The following is a 17609-nucleotide window of genomic DNA, read 5'->3' on the forward strand; positions in this document are numbered from 1 at the left end:
AAGGGGCGACCCCAGGTCCACCTGGCCAATTAGGACAGGGGCCTGCATCCCGCCCTGTCGCTGTGCCTCCCCCGCCCAGTGGTCACTGCCTTGGTCCACCAACGGCCTGAGGAGGAGCCGTCCCTTCCCGGGCCCCTCAGAAACACAAGTGGACACGCGCCAGCCCAGCCTCGGGCTTGTGTCTGTCGCTGGCATCTCGGCTAGCCAACAACCAAATAAACAGTGTAGACGCGCAGTGCCCACCTCGCCCTGCCAGCGCCGCTGCCCCTCACGCGCCTCATGCAGAGGGCCTGGATGTCAGCGGGAAGGGCCACGGTGGGTGGGTCACCTGGTGCCTGCTGGGTGAAAGTGCATTTGGGGTCATAAGCATAATCCGGGGGCCATCAGGGGCGAGGAAGCTCTTGCCCACCCCATGCATCCAGGAGCATGCTGGCTGGTGTCCACAGGGCCATGGGTTTCCATGGGGGTCCTCATGGGTGCTGGAAGAAAGACCTGCTTTGCTTTCAGGGGGACCCGTAGCCACCCCCCACGGCTCCTGGTGACAGAATCCTGGATGCAGCCACACCTGACGCCTCCCTGTTCTCCCCAGCCCCTGGAACTAGTCGCACCTGACGCCTCCCCGTTCATCCCAGCGTCCTGAGCGAATCCACCTGCAGGTGGCGAGAGCCAGCCTCAGGTTTCTGTCACTGCGGTTATAAGGATCACTCTTTATCTGGGGGTGCCCACCTCTGTTCTTGGGGTGAACCCCTGCCCCACGCAGGCTGTGCGGGGTTGGGGTGTTGACTCGCCGAGAGAATCCTGCCTTGCCCGTGACTGTGGCACCCGCCAAGGCTCCAGGCAGAGAAGAGGTGGAGGGTGTGAGGGGGGCAGGAGGAGTGGTGTCCGTGGGCCAGGGCCTGTGACGCCTCAGCCTCTCCGTCCTCAAGCCAGCGCCCCCAACGGAGCCCCCACTGTGCCCCAAAGCCACGCTCCTCCCTGCCTCCCTGCCCCTGGGCAACCCAGCAAGAGCCTATGCAACGCGGGCTGGCGTGTTTCAACGCCCATGGGAGCTAGGCAGCCCCCCCCCCGCCCCAGGCCTGCTCCCCTCCATGTCCCCGGGCCTCAGTTTCTCTGCTCGGGTGGGCTGTGGTGAGGCCCGATGCTCTAGGGCCCCGGGGAGGGTCAGTCACAGCCTTTCTGGGTCCAGGCCCAGGCGGGGTGCCCCGGGCCAGAGGGCGTGAGGGGCTCAGCCAGACCGTCGCTCTGCCCAGCAGATCCGCGGGGTGCGGCCCCCGGCCCCCAGCCAGGGCATCCGAGCGGGCGGAGGGGCCCCCTTTACACCCGAGCTCCAACCTGGCGCTTCAAAGGAGTCCGGTTCTGTGCCAGGAGTTTTGAAAATGCTGCCACCTTATTTGGTCTGGAAACTTCTCTGCTCAGAGGAAAAGCCAAGCAAGAAAGTGGCGGCTGCTCCAGGAGGGCCAAGTCCACGTCCACGGTGGGAGGGCCGTCCCGCCGCTGATGTCAGCAGCCTCCCACCACTCCACTGGCCGAACGTCCACGACTCCCACAGGAACCCCTTAGTCCACGAGCCCCACGGGAACCCCTTTATCCGGAATCCCCGCCCCCACCACGTCGCAGGGCTTTGCGGATTTTTCATCCCGGGGTCTCCCGCACCCCCCCCCCCAGGCGCGCCCAGTGACCTCAGGGAGAGAACGGCGCGTGTCCCCGTCCCCACAGGGATGTGCCGGTGGCCGCGCTCGGCTCCGGTTTCTTCCTGCCCATCTTTCCCTCTGTCATGGGGGTGTTGGGGTGTCCCACGCTTCCTCTCTGGCTCCAGGCGTGGAGACCCGTGCAGGCCACTGGATTGGTGCAGATCAAACCAACCTTTACTTCTGGGTGTTCCCACACAGCCCCTTGGTTCCTTAGTTCCTGCGGGAAAATCTACAAGTAAACTGTGTGTGTGTGTGTGTGGGGGGGGGGGTGTTCCTCGCTCAGAAGCAGATCTTTTGTTGTTGTTGTTTTGGGGTCACACCCGGCAATGCTTCAGGGTTCCTGCTGCCTCTGTGCTCAGGGATCACTCCTGGCCGTGCTCAGGCGACCTTGTGGGATGCCGGGGATGGAACCCAGGTCAGTCGTGTGCCGTCCAAATGCCCTCCCTGCTGCACTGTGGTTCCAACGTGGTGAGCAGGTCTTCTTGGGGCGGTCAAGCTCGGTGTTGTTTCATGAACCGTGGGAAGCGCTCAAGGCTCAGAGGTGAACCCCGCACAATGTCCCGGGACCCCCGTTCTGTCGACCATGTCTCCCCCACTGTCCTTAAGTGTCTCTGCCACTCTTGGAGTCCCCAGAGTGGCCCCCGAGTGACCCTGGACCCAGCTGCTCACATCTCCAACATGGACCACGTGGTCCCCTGTGGGGGTGCGGGCTAGACTTCCGGCAGGGAGAGTTGGGGCTGGACCCCGCGTGTGTTCTGCGTAGCAGGACTTGTGTACCAACTGTGACCACTCTGAGGAGGGCTGGCTGTGTGTGTGGTGAGGTTTGGGTGTCTGGGACGGGACCACCACTGAACTAGACAGGGAATCGCTCTATGGTCCATCCTTCTTTGGGGGGGGGCACACCTGGCAGTGCTCAGCGCTCTGTGCTCAGGCATCCTTCCCAAAGGGGCTTGGAGCATTATACCAGGGGCCAGGGATGAAATTGGGGTCTCACGCAGGCAAGGCAAGCACCCAGCACTGTGGCTTGGGGTCCAACCTCTAACTGGGGGGCCCTGGGCTTCCCTCAGTGATATGCAGCCAGGCTGGGCTGCTCGAGGCTGAAGCCTGGTGGTACGATGCTTCTCAGACCCCACAGGCCCTGGGGCCCCATCAGCACCCCAAGTGCTGCTTGGGGACCATGCAGTGCACAGCCTCAAACTTGGGGTACTAACCAGGCCATACACAAGCTCCATCCCTCAGAGCTTGAATCTGGGCTTGCCTCTAGCAATCACACCTATTCCTTTTGCGGGGTCACACCCAGCAGTGCTTAGGGCTGACTCCTGGCTCTGTGCTCAGGGGACCCTATGCAGTGCTGGGGATGCCCCCTGGGGTGACTGTGTGCAAGGCCAGCGCCCCCCAACCCCCGCAGTGCCGTGTCTCTGCTCTGCTCCCTTCTGTGTTCTGTCCTCAACCCCAGAGGCTGTGGACATGCCACTGAAGGAATTCGGGGGAGCCCCAGGGGCCATGTGGTGTCTCCTGAGTGTCCTGGGAGGGGTCCCCTGTGATGTGGGAAGCTGTAGGTCTCAGCCTGGGCCCCCCAAGCCGGAACAAGCCCTCCTGTGCCCGTCACACTGTGTGCTCACCTCAGTCAAGCTGGGGTGGCAGGGGGCATGGGGGTCAAGTCCCCGGGGGACCCCTGATCCCTGCCCTGGCTGGCAGCCCACAGTGGGACAGAGACTGTGGTCACACAGCTATGGCAGGTGCAGGCCCGGGTCCCCCCCGGCCCCCTGAACAGGTCGGAGAAACGGAGCGAGGAGGCAGCTTTCCTTCCAGAAGCCGCCAGGCTGGGCACCATGGGTCTCTGGTCTGGCAGTAAGCGGGTGCCGGGGCTGGAGCAGTGCCACCTTCCCGCTCCGAGCCCAGAGCGCTCCAGCCACTGACTCATCGGGCAAAGCTGCCCGTTTCCCAGGCAACACAACAGAGGCTCAAACTCGGCTCCTGGCTCACTGGGGTGCAGGATGCAGACGCGGGGACAGGACGCAGACACGGGGACAGGGTGCAGACGCAGGACAGGGAGCCAGGCAGAGCCCTGCTGGGGAGCATGAGGACCCGAATTCTCTCCTTGGTGCCACCCACGTTTGCTGGGCACGGTCCTCGCTGCCCTGTCGAGGGGAGCCTTTGGCACACCAACAGAACCCGCAAGAGTTTGACCTGTGACCCCATGATCCCCATGCCCTCATGACCCCCAGGCCTATGAATGAGCACTGCATTGATGGTGTGACCTCATGACCTCGTGACCCCGTGAGTGGGAGCCACCTGAGGGTGGGGCCTTGTAAGCACCAGGCTGATGGCACAGCCCCATGAGCCTGGGACGGAATGTGCTGGAACACCACGGCTCTGGCGGCCCACGATGACAACCCTGACAACGAAGAGGGGGAGGTGTCCTTGTGTGTCTGGAGTTGGGGTCCTGCACCCCGCAATCTGACTCCCGTGCTTGGCGGAGTCAGGAGTGGGGCATCCAGGACACTCTGTCCACCCCTTCTGGGCGGGGTCGGCCGGCCTCGTGGTCAGTCCGTGACTCAGGGTGAGGCCCCGGAGTGCCACGTCCTTGCTGTTCCTCCCAGGTCTGGGGGTTCACGCTGCCTCAGCCTGACTCCTAGCTCCCTGCAGGCGTGGGGACATTTGGGGGCGCAGAGGGCCAGTTTGGGGGTGCCATGAGCCCCTTTTGCAAAGTGTCTGCCCCAGAGGGCATAGAGGCTGGGTGGTGGCCGGCCCTCACCCCTGATCACGCCCCAAGGCCCTGGCTTTCATCCCTGCCTCTCGGCAGCGCCAGGCCTCTGGAATTCATTCCACCCCAGAGCCAGATGGGTGCAGATCCTTCTGGAACAGTTGGAAGGAAGAGCGCGCCCCACACCTCCGGACTGCGCCTGGCCCTGCTCCTTAACCCTGCGCGGGCCTCGCCATTCACTGTTTTGTCGTGCAGGGTTGGGGTTCCTTGGAGTTGGGTCAGGGACCCCTCTCCAGTGCATCCGAGTGCTCCCAGTGACTTGGGGAGCACCCTCTCCCGGCTCTTCCCTGGAGTCTTTGAGGGGTCTGATCAGCACCCCAGAGGCTGGGAGAGAGTCCCAGACCCAGGCCCCCGAGACGGCAGAGACCCTCCACTCCACAGCCCCCGCCCCAGGTCAGCAGCGCTCAGGTGGGGCAGGCTGCAGTGGCCCCGTCCTTCCCTGGGGGCGGGGGGTCCGAGCCCCTTCAGGTGACCCACCCAGGAAAACACCCGAAGGGGGAGCTCTGGGCCCAGAGTGAGAGCACAGCGGGGAGGGCACTTGTCCAGCACGTGGCTAACCCGGGTTTGATCCCCTGCAGCCCATAGGATCTCCTGAGCGAGCACTGCCAGGTGAGCCCCCAAACTGAGCTCCTAACAACCCAGGGAGAACCCCCTGCAGGCCCTTTAGAACAGGAGTGGGTCCGTCCACCCGCTCCTGGCCAGCCCCTTTGAGTGTGTCCAGCTTCGCAGTCTCAGGCTCAGGGACTGGGCGGTGCCGAGGGTGTTGGGGGCCATGGCGGGCCCCTCCTTTCTGTGTCCTCTCAGACCCTCCCATGGCCCCCAGCAAAGACTGAGGGCTCCCTGTCAGGGGGACTCTCCGCTGAGAAGCCCTCCTCCAAGCCCGACCTCCAAATGCCTGTGTCTGCCAGCAAAGACCATGGGGGGTCCCGCCCCTCAGCCCCATCCACCGGGCTCTGTCCAGGGGCAGGAGGGTTGGGGGGACCCATCAGTACCGAGCCCTGGGTACCTCTTCAACCAGGAAAAAAATCACAATATGCCAGACCCTGCCCAGGGGAGGGGCCACACAACAGACCCTCCCAGGGGCGGAGCCACACCATAGGCCCTCCCAGGGGCGGGGCCATACATAGTCCCTCCCAGGGGCGGGGCCAACATAGACCCTCCCAGGGGCGGGTCCACACCATAGGCCCTCCCAGGGGCGGGGCCATACATAGTCCCTCCCAGGGGCGGGGCCAACATAGACCCTCCCAGGGGCGGGTCCACACCATAGGCCCGCCCAGGGGCGGGTCCATATCTAGGCCCTCCCAGGGGCGGGGCCATACATAGTCCCTCCCAGGGGCGGGGCCAACATAGACCCTCCCAGGGGCGGGTCCACACCATAGGCCCTCCCAGGGGCGGGGCCATACATAGTCCCTCCCAGGGGCGGGGCCAACATAGACCCTCCCAGGGGCGGGTCCACACCATAGTCCCTCCCAGGGGCGGGGCCATACATAGTCCCTCCCAGGGGCGGGGCCAACATAGACCCTCCCAGGGGCGGGTCCACACCATAGGCCCACCCAGGGGCGGGTCCATATCTAGGCCCTCCCAGGGGCGGGGCCACACATAGGCCCTCCCAGGGGCGGGGCCACACATACGCCCTCCCTGGAGCTTCTGAAAGCTCCCCCCAGTGCCTGCTTGGCTCACAGCTGCGGCGGCTCCCGCAAACAGTGGCCGGCTGGGGTCAGGTCAGCGTGTCCGTTGTATGTGGCAGCCCCTCAGGCCATGTGCCCACCCACAGGTGCCCCAGAGAGCTCTGGGGGCTTTACTGCCTCCAGGACCAGCCTTAGACTCCCAGCTCAGAACAAAGGAGGGGGCGCCTGGACCAAGTGTGCAGGGGCTCAAGCACACTCACATGGCAAACAGGACCCTTGGTTGAGTCCCCACACAGCCTGGACCCCCAGCATCGCCAGCTGTGGCTCAACCCCCACCCCGAAACAAGGATTCTTTCAGGATTAAGGCAGAGCTCAGGAAGAGAAGCTCTTTGTGTGGGCTTCCAGTCGCCAGGCTGAGGGGCTGGTCTGTCCAGGCGGGCTCTGTGCTCGCCACCCCCACTCCCCAGAACAAAAAAATAAGCTTCTAGAAAACTTTCAAAACTGGGACCATTCTATAGTTTATGATACCCATATTTTTCTTCCAAGCTCAGTATTTTGGTTTTGTATTTGGGCCACACCCACACTCCTCGCTCTGTCGTCAGGCATCTGGCTGGACTCGGGGGTCATTTGGGCACGGGGCGTCAAACCTAGGTCTTCCACATATAAGCAAGCCAGTCCTTCTTCTCTGCTGTATATCTCTGGGCCCCGGGTTCGGGTTGAAGGTGAGCTCTTGGCGTCTCTGTGCTGTTGTTTGGGGGCCGCACCCCGTGCTCAGCGTCTGCTCCCGGCTTGCTGGGTGTCATGACCCTGGGGTGCCCAGGTAGAACTGGGGCCCCTGCCCAGAGCGTGTGCCCAGAGCTTCGTGGCATCTCCCCGGCCCTAGATTTCCAAGTCTTGACCTCTGGATTCTGATGGCAGGACTCAAGGGCCTGGCGGTGGCCCCTGTGGTCACATGCTCTCCTGAGGGGGAGCCACCCAGATGAACCCACAAGCAGCCACCCCCGAGTCGCCACTGGCATGGTGCGGCCACCTGCGGGTCTTAGGTCCTCCTGGGAGTGTCCCGAGAGCAGCCTCTGGCTTGGGTGCTCCTGGATCAGGAGGTCCAGGACTCCGTGGACCAGACTGGGCCGCCGCGGTTCCGTAACAATGCTGAACCCGAACTGAGCAGATGCCGGCCCAGCTTCCCCACCGTGGCCTCTGGCAGCAGGGACCCGCGACGGAGGGCAGTGGGTATGGGGGTAGTGGAAGGGGTGGCAGGGATTCGAGATGCATGAGAACCAGCCATCCTGCACACGTGCCCTGTTCGGTCCTGAAGGAACAGGGGCCACGTGGAGCCCAGGAGTAGCCAGTGAGAGCTGAGCCCCTGTGGCCCCCCGGGCAGGACACAGCCATCATCAGCTCCCTGTTGGGGGCGTGAGATCACACACGGCATAGCCTGCTTCCGGACAGAGGGCTGCAAGGTCCAGGTCTGGCTTGTGTGGGGACCCGGGTTGGACCCCCAGGACTCCCAGAGTGGCCTTGGTGGGTGGTACCAGGCCAGGCCAGATGCCGAGTCTGAACCCCAGCACTGCCAGAGTGGCCTTGAGGGTCCGGATGTCCGGGACCCTGGTATCTGGGATTTCCAGGAACGGCCCCCGGACGCCCTTGGCAGCCCCTCCCAGAGTAGGCGGCTTTGCTGTTCCAGAAGGCGCTTTCCCACGAGCGGGGGACCTGTGTCCCCCACAGACCTGCCAGACGGTCCATGTCACACTCAGCCCCAGGACCAGGTGAACCCCTTCTCCTGCCCCCGGACCAGGGGGCAGGGATTCTCGCTGCCCAGGTGGGGCCAGTGAGGGTGGCCGGGCGCGCTCAGGGCCCCTCCGAGGAGGCGGTGCCAGTGGAGGGCGGCTCCTCGGGCCTCAGCTCCGGCTCCTCCCGCAATACCCGCTGGAGCACTGAGCTCAGAGGCTCTCGTCGGGCCCGGCCCCTGCCCTGGCCCCTCCAGTGGCCCACCAGGAAATAGATGAGTGGGTGGACGCTGCAGCTGGCAGAGGAGGACAGGCGGCCCAGGTGTCGGATCAGGGCGTTCGCCTGCTCCGACAGACCCAGCAGGTAGATGAGGAGCCAGTAGATGCCCAGGGGTAGGGTGCAGGCCAGGAAGGCCAGCACGGACGCCAGGATGACCAAGTACAGCCGCGTGGGCTGTCGGCTCCGGGCCCGCCGCCGGGACACTTTCTGCACGTGGAGGAAGAGGATGAGGCTGGCCAGCACCATGAGGGGCGTGGAGATGCCCAGGGTAAGCAACCGGAAGGCAAAGTCCAGGAGGAAACACTTTTCCCCGGGGAGCGGCGCGTGGGGACTCGGGTACTGGACGCAGAGGGCGGCCAGCAGCGCGTTGGCCAGGCTGGCCAGGGCCCAGAGCAGTGCACACACCGTGCTGGACAGGTGGCGTGGCCGGGTGCTCTTGTACCACACGGGGAAGAGCACGGACAGGCAGCGCTGGACGCTGATGGCCGTCAGCAGGCCGAGGCTGGCCGTGTCCGCCGTGCTCTTCACTCGCTTCACTGCCTCGTAGGCCAGCGACTTCGGGTCCAGCTGCAGCACGGCCACCATGCACAGCAGAAAGAGCAGGTCGGCCAGGGCCAGGTGCAGGACGTAAACGCAGTAGGGGGCCCTAGGCATGCGGGCGCCCAGCAGCCAGGCCACCACGCCGTTGCCAGCGATGCCCAGGACGCAGACGCTAGTGATCAGGGCCCGGAGTCCCACCAGGGCCCCGTTGAGCACGTCCGTCTCGGGGCCCAGGGCCTGGCTGCCATTCGCCGTCTGGTTCATGCTAGGGGAGGAAGTGAGGCCACGTGAGGTTCTGGGCTCTGAGGCCGCTGGGGAGTTCTGGGAACCCCCCACCCGCCCAGTTTTCTGTGTCCGGCTCTAGGCTCGTGTACTTTTTTTTTTTTTTTTGCTTTTCAGGTCACACCCGGCAATGCTCAGGGGTTACTCCTGGCTCTGCACTCAGGAATTACCCCTGGCGGTACTCGGGGGACCATATGGGATGCTGGGAATCGAACCCGGGTCGGCCACATGCAAGGCAAATGCCCTACCTGCTGTGCTATCGCTCCAGGCCCTCGTGTGCTTTTGACCCGGGCAGTGATCAGATCTCCTAAGCCTGTCCCCAGCCCCCCGGCCTCAGGCAGGACCCCCTCTGTCTACCTCTCTTCTCTCTGAGAGTTTCTGTCTGCACGCCCAGAGGGGAGGGTATGAGGGGGGCCTGGTCGGAAAGGTCAGTGCCGAGGGAGAGAGCCCAGAGGTCTACCCCCTGCCAGCCCCCCTCCCATCCCTGTCTCCGCCTCCCCATCATGTCTCTGTCCCTGATTCTGTCTTAGTCTCTGTCTCTTTGTCTCTGTCCCCATCTCCATCTCTCTGTCACTGGCTGTCTCTGTCCCCATCTCTCTGTCTCTGTGTCCATCACTGTCTCTCCTCTCCCTGTCCCTCCTCTATACAGATGCAGTGAGAACAGCTGTCCCCACCCGCCCCTACTGTCCACCTACAAATTACTCTCAGGGAGGAATCCATGGCACTGGGGACCCTCTTCCCACAGGCCCTATGCCTGTCAATGGTGTGGAGCTAGTGACCTAGAGGACACTCCCAGAAGAGGCCAACGAACAACCCTGGTATAGTAGAACAGGGCCCTGCTCTTCATGGGCCCTCACTGGGAGTGGCCTGACTCCCTGGGCCCTCACTGGGCGTGGCCTGACTCCCTGGGCCCTCACCGGGCGTGGTCTACTGCCCTCTGCCCTCACTGGGCGTGGCCTGCCTCCCTGTGCCCTCACTGGGCATGGCCTTCTGCCCTCTGCTCTCACTGGGCGTGGCCTGGCAAGGTGGGGGGTTAATTGCTCCATCCCACGGATCCTTCCAGAAGCCCACAGACTCCGGAGTCTAGACTAGCGTCCTCAGGACCTTGAGGGGACACTTCGTTGCCACCCAGCTCATCCACCCAGGATATTCATGCACCTGCATCCACCGAGGTCTGTTTCCTTGCCACCTGCACTGACCTCGGAGGAGGCGAGCAGAAGCCCCCACCCCGCACCCCCCCGCCGGCAGGAGGGGCTGCGCCACGCTCAAGCCTCCCTCCAGGCGGAGACCCTCCCTCCAGCTGCCTAGTGGAGGGGGTGAAGGGGGGCCCTGCCGGCCCAGCTCTGTGGGTTGGGCGCGCCCCACTCCGCCAACTGCTAACATCGGGGCTGTCCTGAGCAGATGTGCCCGCGGAAGTGGTGCAGGGGAGGAGACCCCAGACTCAGCCCTGGGCGGGGTCACTCCCCGAAATCCTTGGCCCTTTGTGCTCCCGAGGAAGCATTTTCCAGGGCGGGGCAGGAGTGCTCAGATGGTGGGTGAGTGCAAGGCCCCAGGTTCGACCCCAGTAATGCCCCCCCCACATGAAGCCCCCTTCCCTTGCCCCGCTGCTTCTTGAAGTTCTCTGCACCCAGTGCTCCCAGCTGGGCCCACGTCACCGTGGGACTCTGTGCCGTGGTTTGTCCCTTCTCTGCGTTTCCCTGAAGAGATCCAGACTCGAAGCAGGGGAGCCACGCCCAGCACCCCCAGATCCCCAGCAGAGCAGAGCGGGGGCTGCAAGACCTGTCCCCTCCCCCCCGCCCCCGCAGAGAAAGGCCCTCACCTGGTCCTGCCGCAGGGTTGGTGTGGGCTGCCCCTAGGTCCCACTGCTGGTGGCGGCTCTGCTGACCTGGCCAGAGCCTCAGAGGCCAGAGGCTTCCTCGAGGCGAGGCAGGAGGATCTGAGGGGTGAAAGCAGCGAGGGGCCGCCCCACCCTCAGGATAGATGCCTCCTAGGAGCTGGCCCGGTAATGGAGCTGGCCAGGCGTGGCCCTGGTCCCAGGAGAACTGGACGTGGCGGTGGGGGGCCAGCGACGGCCGGGAGGGACCCCTCAGCCCTGCCCTGTTGCCAGCCCCCTCCTGAATGTGATCTGAACCTGGGGGTCCTCAGCCTGGCAGACTGCAGAGGAGGGGCCTGCGGCAGCCCACCCGTCCATGCACTGGCCGCCCGACCTGGAGCCACTCTGGCTAATGGACTTGCTCAGAGCACGGCACGCCAGGCTTCCAGGAAGTTCCGAAACTGTGTCCGGACAACACAAGGTCGAAGATCTCACACGACCTCTTGGGGCCAGCCGTGGCCTCCTTGTGGCCAGCCCGTGGGTTCCTTAAAGCCTGTCTGTGGCCTCTTTTTGGCCAGCCTGTGGCCCCCCATGACCTCTCTGGGGCCTCCCCGTGGCCTGCCTCTGGCCACAGGAGTGACAGGTCTTGCAGCCCTGCTTGGGGCTCCTTCCCCAAGTGGCCAAGGCCACGTTTCTGCCTATGAGTGCAGACCCCACCCCCAGCCCCCACACACTGCTGACCCCCCCAAACAGGACGCTCTGGACCCTCTGTTGCTTGTTTTCTGGGTGATCAAAGCGGGGGCTCGGACAGACCCTGTGCTGTCATGGGGGTCCAGCCCCGCCCCCTCCGATGGAGGAACAGGTGTGGCCGCCCGCATCAGCCCTGGGAAGAAAAGTGAGCGAAGGAGAACTGGGGGCCTGATGTGGTGGGCACGGTGGCCGAGTGGGGAGCAGGCTGAGGGGCCCCTGGGGAGTCCCTGGTTTGCAGGAGCACCCCAGCCCTTCACAGGCTGGCCAAGCTGGGCATGGGGGGCCCCACCGGTCTGCGCCCCCAAGCCAGCGCCTCTCACAGCGGGGGGCTCCCGGGAGAGGGGGCACACTCCCAACTCCTAGTGTGTCCCCCCCCCTCAGGTGGGCCCCTGTTGGCGGGGGCTGCAAAGCCCCACTATCTGCCGTGGGGGTCCCAGCACCATCAGCCTCACAGATTCCACCCGACAATCTGGAGTGGGGGGTCTGGCCACTCCCGGGCTCTCCACAGGAGGAGGAAGATTTGGGGGTGCTGGTGGTTCTGCTCCAGTGGCCAGGGCAGGGGGGCTGGGGCCGGGGGTGGGCAGGAGATGACCGCGGGCAGCTCCCCGCCCTGTGATGGGCTGGGCCATCCTGCCCGCCGGGTCCCCTGCTCTCGGCGGGGGCATCCTGCCCCACATCGGCTCCCTCCGATGACGGCCTGGTAGTAGCACCTACCCCGTACCTATCTCCTCCCTCCGGAAGTTGCGGTCTCGATTTTCCATGTTCCTTCCGGGAGGAAAGCACGGATCTCAGGGTTCAGGGTGAGGCCTGGGTGGAGGTGGGGACCCCAGGGTGCTGGAGACCGGAAGGGAACAGGCTCAGAGTCTGAAACCCGGGAGCAGGAGGGGGTCCGAGTGACAGACAGCTGGGCTGGTGACCGCACCCACCAATGTCGCCTTCTGCCTCCATTTCCTCCTCGACAGCAAGACCAGGGGCACCCCCCGGCCTCACCCCTGCTCCCGGACCCCTGCCCGCCAGAGGGAGAGGTGGCGTCTGAATCCTCTGCCCAGGCTTTCCAGAGCTGCAGCCTCGACTTCCTCCTTCCCAGGACCCGAGTCCTTGCTAGTCCAGGGAACTGTCCCCAGGCTGGGATAGCAGGGGACACACTAACTCTGAGGTGCCAAAGCATGTGTTCCTGCAGGCTGGGAACTGGGGAGGCCCGAGCATGTGGTGCCAGTTCCTGGGGGTGGGGGGAGGCAGGTAACAGAGGCCCCCCGTGGTCCCCCTGCAGAGACTGCAGGCTGGAATAACCACAGGGGTCCCCGTCCTGCCCAGCACCCTTCATTGGCCCAGAAATGGGGGTGCCCAGGGCACGCACAGGAATTCCAGCATCTCTGACACTGGGGGTGAAGGCGGAGTCTGCAGGGGCCAGCCGGGGCAGCTCCCTGCGGGGTGGGGGGTCTCAGGGCCACACGGCACCAGATCCCCTGTGCCCTTCCGGATGGAGAGTCCTTTTCCACCCAGAATGGGGGGGCTGGCCAATCAGGGGAGGTCACGGAGCAGGCACAGCTGCCACCGCAGGGTCCCCCGACAGGTCCAGGGCCGGGGGCTCCGCTTGGCGGGGATAAGGCCCAGGAGCCAGAGGCCGCATCTTTCCTCTGCGAGGGAGAAACCTTTATTAGAGGCACTTCCGGTCTGGGCTGCAGTGTCTGCAGCTGGCCTGGGGCGGGCCCAGAGACCAGCAGGTGGCCCGGGAGGACAGATGCTTGGGGCCTGGTCAGGCTGCCCAAACCTCACCGTGGCCAGCGCCCCTGCCCCACCCCCGAAGTCAACAGAGCTTTCACCAAGGGGCACAGGCCGCACCCGGAGGCGGGGGTTCGGGGAGTGGACAGCCCGGTTGGGAGTCTCCCCGGAGATGGACAGCAGGTTCCGGGCAGGCCCTCCCTCTGCCGGGGCTCTCCCCGCTGTCCTGTTCTGCCAAGGTCCTGGCGCCAGGGGCCCGGTGTCTGCCGCGGGAGTCTGCTGGTCCCCCGGAGGGGCGGGGGGTGTCTTCAGGACCCGGGGGTGGCCCCCCTGGGCCCCCAGGGCGGGGCAGCGTTCCCTCAGGACGCGTTCCCGGGGGCGCACTGCATCTCCAGGGCCACGGTGTTGGCCGTGGGCCCGCCGCCGCCGCCGCCGCCCGCCTCCCCCAGCTCGGCGCCGTCGCGCAGGGCGCGCTGGAAGACCACCCGGAGCGGCTCCCACAGGCGCTGCCCCTTGTCCCTCCCGGCCAGGAAGTAGACGACGGGCTTGGCGCTGCCGTTGACGCAGAGGCACAGGTCGGTGACGTACTCGGGGAAGGGCGCGGGGATCTGGAAGACCCAGAAGAGGAACCAGTCGATGCCCAGGTAGATGGAGCACACGAGGAACACGGACACCGTGGCCAGCACCACGTGGTTGAGCTTGGCCGAGCGCTGGCGCCGCCGGGCGCGGCACTCCACGTGCAGGACGAGCACCAGGCACGGGAGCACCATCAGCGGGCAGAGGACCAGGAAGAGCAGGATGCCCAGGAAGGCGTCCACGTGGCCGCAGGCCGCCGCGCCGGGGCCCAGGACGGCGCAGAAGTAGTTGTGCAGGCCGGTGAGCAGGAGCGCGCAGCCCCAGAGCAGGGCGCACACCACGGCCGAGAGGCGCGCGGGCCGCCGGCGCCAGAACCAGGCGGGCAGCGTGACGCAGGCGCAGCGCTCGGCCGCCAGGGCGGGCAGCAGGCTGACCGAGGTGACCAGGGCGCACAGGCCGGCCAGCCGGCACACGGCGCGCACGTAGTCGGCCGGGGGCCCCCGCAGCCCGCCGGCGCCCAGCAGCGCCAGCAGCGCCTTGCTGGCCAGGTAGCCGGCGTCGGCGGCCGCCAGGTGCAGGAAGTACACGGAGAAGGGGCTGCGCTTGATGCAGAAGCCGAAGAACCAGAGCACCAGCGCGTTGCCCACCAGGCCGCAGGCGCACAGCAGCAGGAAGATGTAGCTGACCACGGCCGGCGGGGGCAGGGCGCTGAGCTGCTCCCAGGTCAGGAAGCCGCGGCTGTACAGCTCCGGCGGGGCCTCGCTGCCACCGCCCGGACACATCTGCGGGGCGGGACGGGGACCCCGGTGACCGGCTGCCCGCTGCTGCGTGGCCCTGGCTCCGGACTCACCTGGGTCCCCGGGCCCCGCCCTGCCCCGCCCCAAGGGGGGACCGCACCTGGCTGCAGGGCTGGTCCCAGGGACGCCCCCTGGTTAGGTGGGTGGAGGGCGGGCCAGGCGCCTTTCGCAAGGGACAGCGGCAGGGCACAGCTGAACGTGAGCCTGGTAGGCAGCGGGCCACTTCCTCTGCCGGACACGCGCCGCCGTGGCCTCGGGGAGGAGGCCGCCCTCTTTTTTTTCTTTTTTTCAGTGGGGGAGGCCCTGCTCAGCGGTGCTCAGGGGTTACTCCGGGCCCTGTGCTCAGGGATCACTCGTGGCAGGGCTCGGGGACCATATGGGGCGCCGGGGATGGACCCCGGGCTCACCGTGTGCCGGCCAGAGTCTCCCTGCTGTGCACTGGTGGTGGCCCTGCACCCCCTTCTGAGGGAGCCTGCGTGGGCCTCCGGACTTGGTGCCTGGAGTTGACTTCCAGGCGGTTTTGGGGAAACAGTGGACGTCTGGAGAGGGGCGAGAAAACCCTTAGGGCAAGAGGGCAGCAGCCCTGGTGAGGGGGCCCTGCTGTGGGCACACTCTCAACACTCGCCCCTCTGCGCGCTAGAATTTTCTCTGACAAAACAAACAGAAAGAAACGAACAACAAAAGCAAAAACCTCCCGTCACAAAAAGGCCCCGGAAGTGGCTGTGGCTGTGGCTGTGGCTCGAGCAGAGAGGTGCGGGGCCAGGTGGCCGCTGGGCACGGCCTCCCTGGGTTCCTGGGCCGAGACTCAGGCAGGTGTGGACAGCTGTTCTGCCACACAGCGTTCTGCTGGATGTCAGTTGTGCTGTGCGGTCTGGGCACGCCAAGGCCCATGGACACGGGCCAGCAGCAAGCATGGGCACCATGGGGTCGGCACCGCCAAGGGAGCAGGCCCCGAGGACAAGGGGCCGAGCGCCCATAATCTCCCCCTCCCCAGAGGAGCCGAACGGCTGTGCGTGAACCTTCCTGACCTTCCCTTTATTTGCCTGTTTGCTTTTTGGGCTGGAGCGATAACACGGTGGGTAGGGCGTTTGCCTTGCACATGGCCGACCTGACCAACCCAGGTTCGATTCCTCCACCCCTCTTGGAGAGCCCAGCAAGCTACTGAGAGTATCTCACCTGCACGGCAGAGCCTGGGAAGCTCCCCATAACATATTCGCTATGCCAAACACAGTAACAATAAGTCTCACAATGGAGACATTACTGGGCCCCTTGAGGAAATCAGTGAACAACGGGAGGACAGTGCTACAGTGCTTTTTGGGTCACACCCAGCAATGCTCAGGGGTTACTCCTGGCTCTGCACTCAGGGATCACTCCTGGCAGTGCTCGGGGGACCGTATAGGAAGCCGGGGATCGAACCTGGGCCGGCCACATGCAAGGCAAGAGACCTACATGCTGGTTCTGTCGCTCTGGCCCCGGTCCTAATCTTTAAAGGCTGGTCTTTAAAGAACCTCATGCTGGGGGCTGAAGCAATGGCACAGTGGGTAGGGCGTTTGCCTTGCATGCGGTCAACCTGGGTTCAACTCCCAGCATCCCATATGGTCCCCCGAGCACCGCCAGGAGTAATTCCTGAGTGCAGAGCCAGGAGTAACCCCTGAGCATCGCCAGGTGTGACCCTAAAAGTCAAAAAAAAAAAAGAACCTTGTGCTGACCCACACGTGCAATCTGGACGCTGCATGGGTTGGTGCTGTTTAGACTGACAACAAGAGGCCAAGACAGTTCCCTTCCCACACACAGCGGGCATCACTAACCCCCCTAACGCCCCTGACTGTCACTCAGCCTTAACAGCTGGGGATCACTTACTCTCACTCAGGATAAAAGGAGGGGACGGAGCGATAGCACAGCGGGGAGGGTGTTTGCCTTGCACTCGGTCAATCTGGGTTCGATCCCTGGCATCCCATAGGGTCCCCCAAGAGTAACCCCTGAGCATCGCCGGGTGTGACCCAAAAAGTAAAAAACAAAACAAAACAAAATGGGAGGGAGAGAGAGAGAGAGAGAGAGAGAGAGAGAGAGAGAGAGAGAGAGAGAGAGAGAGAGAGCAGAAAGAAACCCCCTTCCAGATAAGCTGGGCCAGGCAGCAGCCCTTTATGAACTTGAACTTGGGGGGGGGGCGGGGCAGAGGCAGGGATAGAAGCTTCTGGCAAGCAGACTTGAGGTGTAGCAGAACTTGGGGGAGACTCGTGGGGACAGGGCGAGCCCTTGAAGGACGTCCTGTGTGCGCTGGTCAACTCCATGTGCTGGCTCAGCACGTCTGTCCATCTGTCTGTCTGTCCTCTCCCTGAGACGTTCCAGCTGCTGTTGACGGACTCGGGTGGGGGCAGACCCAGAAGTCTCACACACACACACACACACACACACACACACACACACACACACACACACACGGAGCTGGGTTGCCCGGGAGGGCCCAGCGGGTGTGGAAAAAGCTTGCAGCTCCCTGGCCGGCTGCGAGGGAGGCTGGTGAGTCACGGGGCGTGGGGCCACCCTCGCCAGCCGCTGCAGATACCCCCCCCCCCCCCCGTCACCTCCTCCGGAGGGTCGGACAGGGCCACAGGCAGGGTGGAGCACTGCGGGGTCCCCCCGGGCAAGGGTCCCCACCCTGCCCTGCCCTTTTAACTCCCCCCCTCAACCCCGTTCCCACGGCCGAACCGCCCAGGGCTGCATCTGTTTCCTCGAAAGTGGCTGCCGTATTGCTGGGCTAACTTGCATTTTTCCCTGGGGCTCAGGGAGGCCCCGGAGAAGAGGGGTGCAGGTATGGGGGGCAGCAAATGGGGGTCAGCCTGATGGCAGTTGCGAGGGTCTCAGCTGCCGTGGGTACCTGGAGACTGAAGGGCCCCAGCCTTGGGCAGCACAGGCAGGGGGTCCCTGGGACTGTGTGCAGGGGAGGATGGTGCCACCCCCCCCCCAGCCTGTCTCAGGGCCTGTCCCTGGGGGAGGGGAGGCTGTCGGGGTTGCACTGGGCGACTTAGTTCAGGGTGG

The 17609-nt window shown here is 64.9% G+C and overlaps 2 protein-coding genes across 2 annotated transcripts; both read right to left on the minus strand.

Annotated features, from left to right (window-relative positions):
• Nucleotides 1-7934: 7934 nt before the first annotated feature.
• Nucleotides 7935-8897, minus strand: MRGPRD (MAS related GPR family member D). Its single transcript, XM_056131585.1, has one exon. The coding sequence runs from the start codon at nucleotides 8895-8897 to the stop codon at nucleotides 7935-7937; it is 963 nt and encodes a 320-aa protein (XP_055987560.1).
• A 4662-nt stretch (nucleotides 8898-13559) lies between these two features.
• On the minus strand, nucleotides 13560-14558 carry MRGPRF (MAS related GPR family member F). Its single transcript, XM_056131780.1, has one exon. It carries the CDS (start codon nucleotides 14556-14558, stop codon nucleotides 13560-13562), a length of 999 nt encoding a protein of 332 aa, XP_055987755.1.
• Between the last annotated feature and the right edge of the window lie 3051 nt (nucleotides 14559-17609).

This window comes from Sorex fumeus, unplaced genomic scaffold (genome assembly GCF_029834395.1).
Source record: "Sorex fumeus unplaced genomic scaffold, SorFum_2.1 ptg000093l, whole genome shotgun sequence".
Classification (NCBI taxonomy): Eukaryota; Metazoa; Chordata; class Mammalia; order Eulipotyphla; family Soricidae; genus Sorex; species Sorex fumeus.

Excerpts from the sequence above, each read along its gene's own strand:
- MRGPRD (XM_056131585.1), bottom strand. The coding sequence starts at position 8,897 with ATGAACCAGACGGCGAATGGCAGCCAGGCCCTGGGCCCCGAGACGGAC.
- MRGPRF (XM_056131780.1), bottom strand. The coding sequence starts at position 14,558 with ATGTGTCCGGGCGGTGGCAGCGAGGCCCCGCCGGAGCTGTACAGCCGC.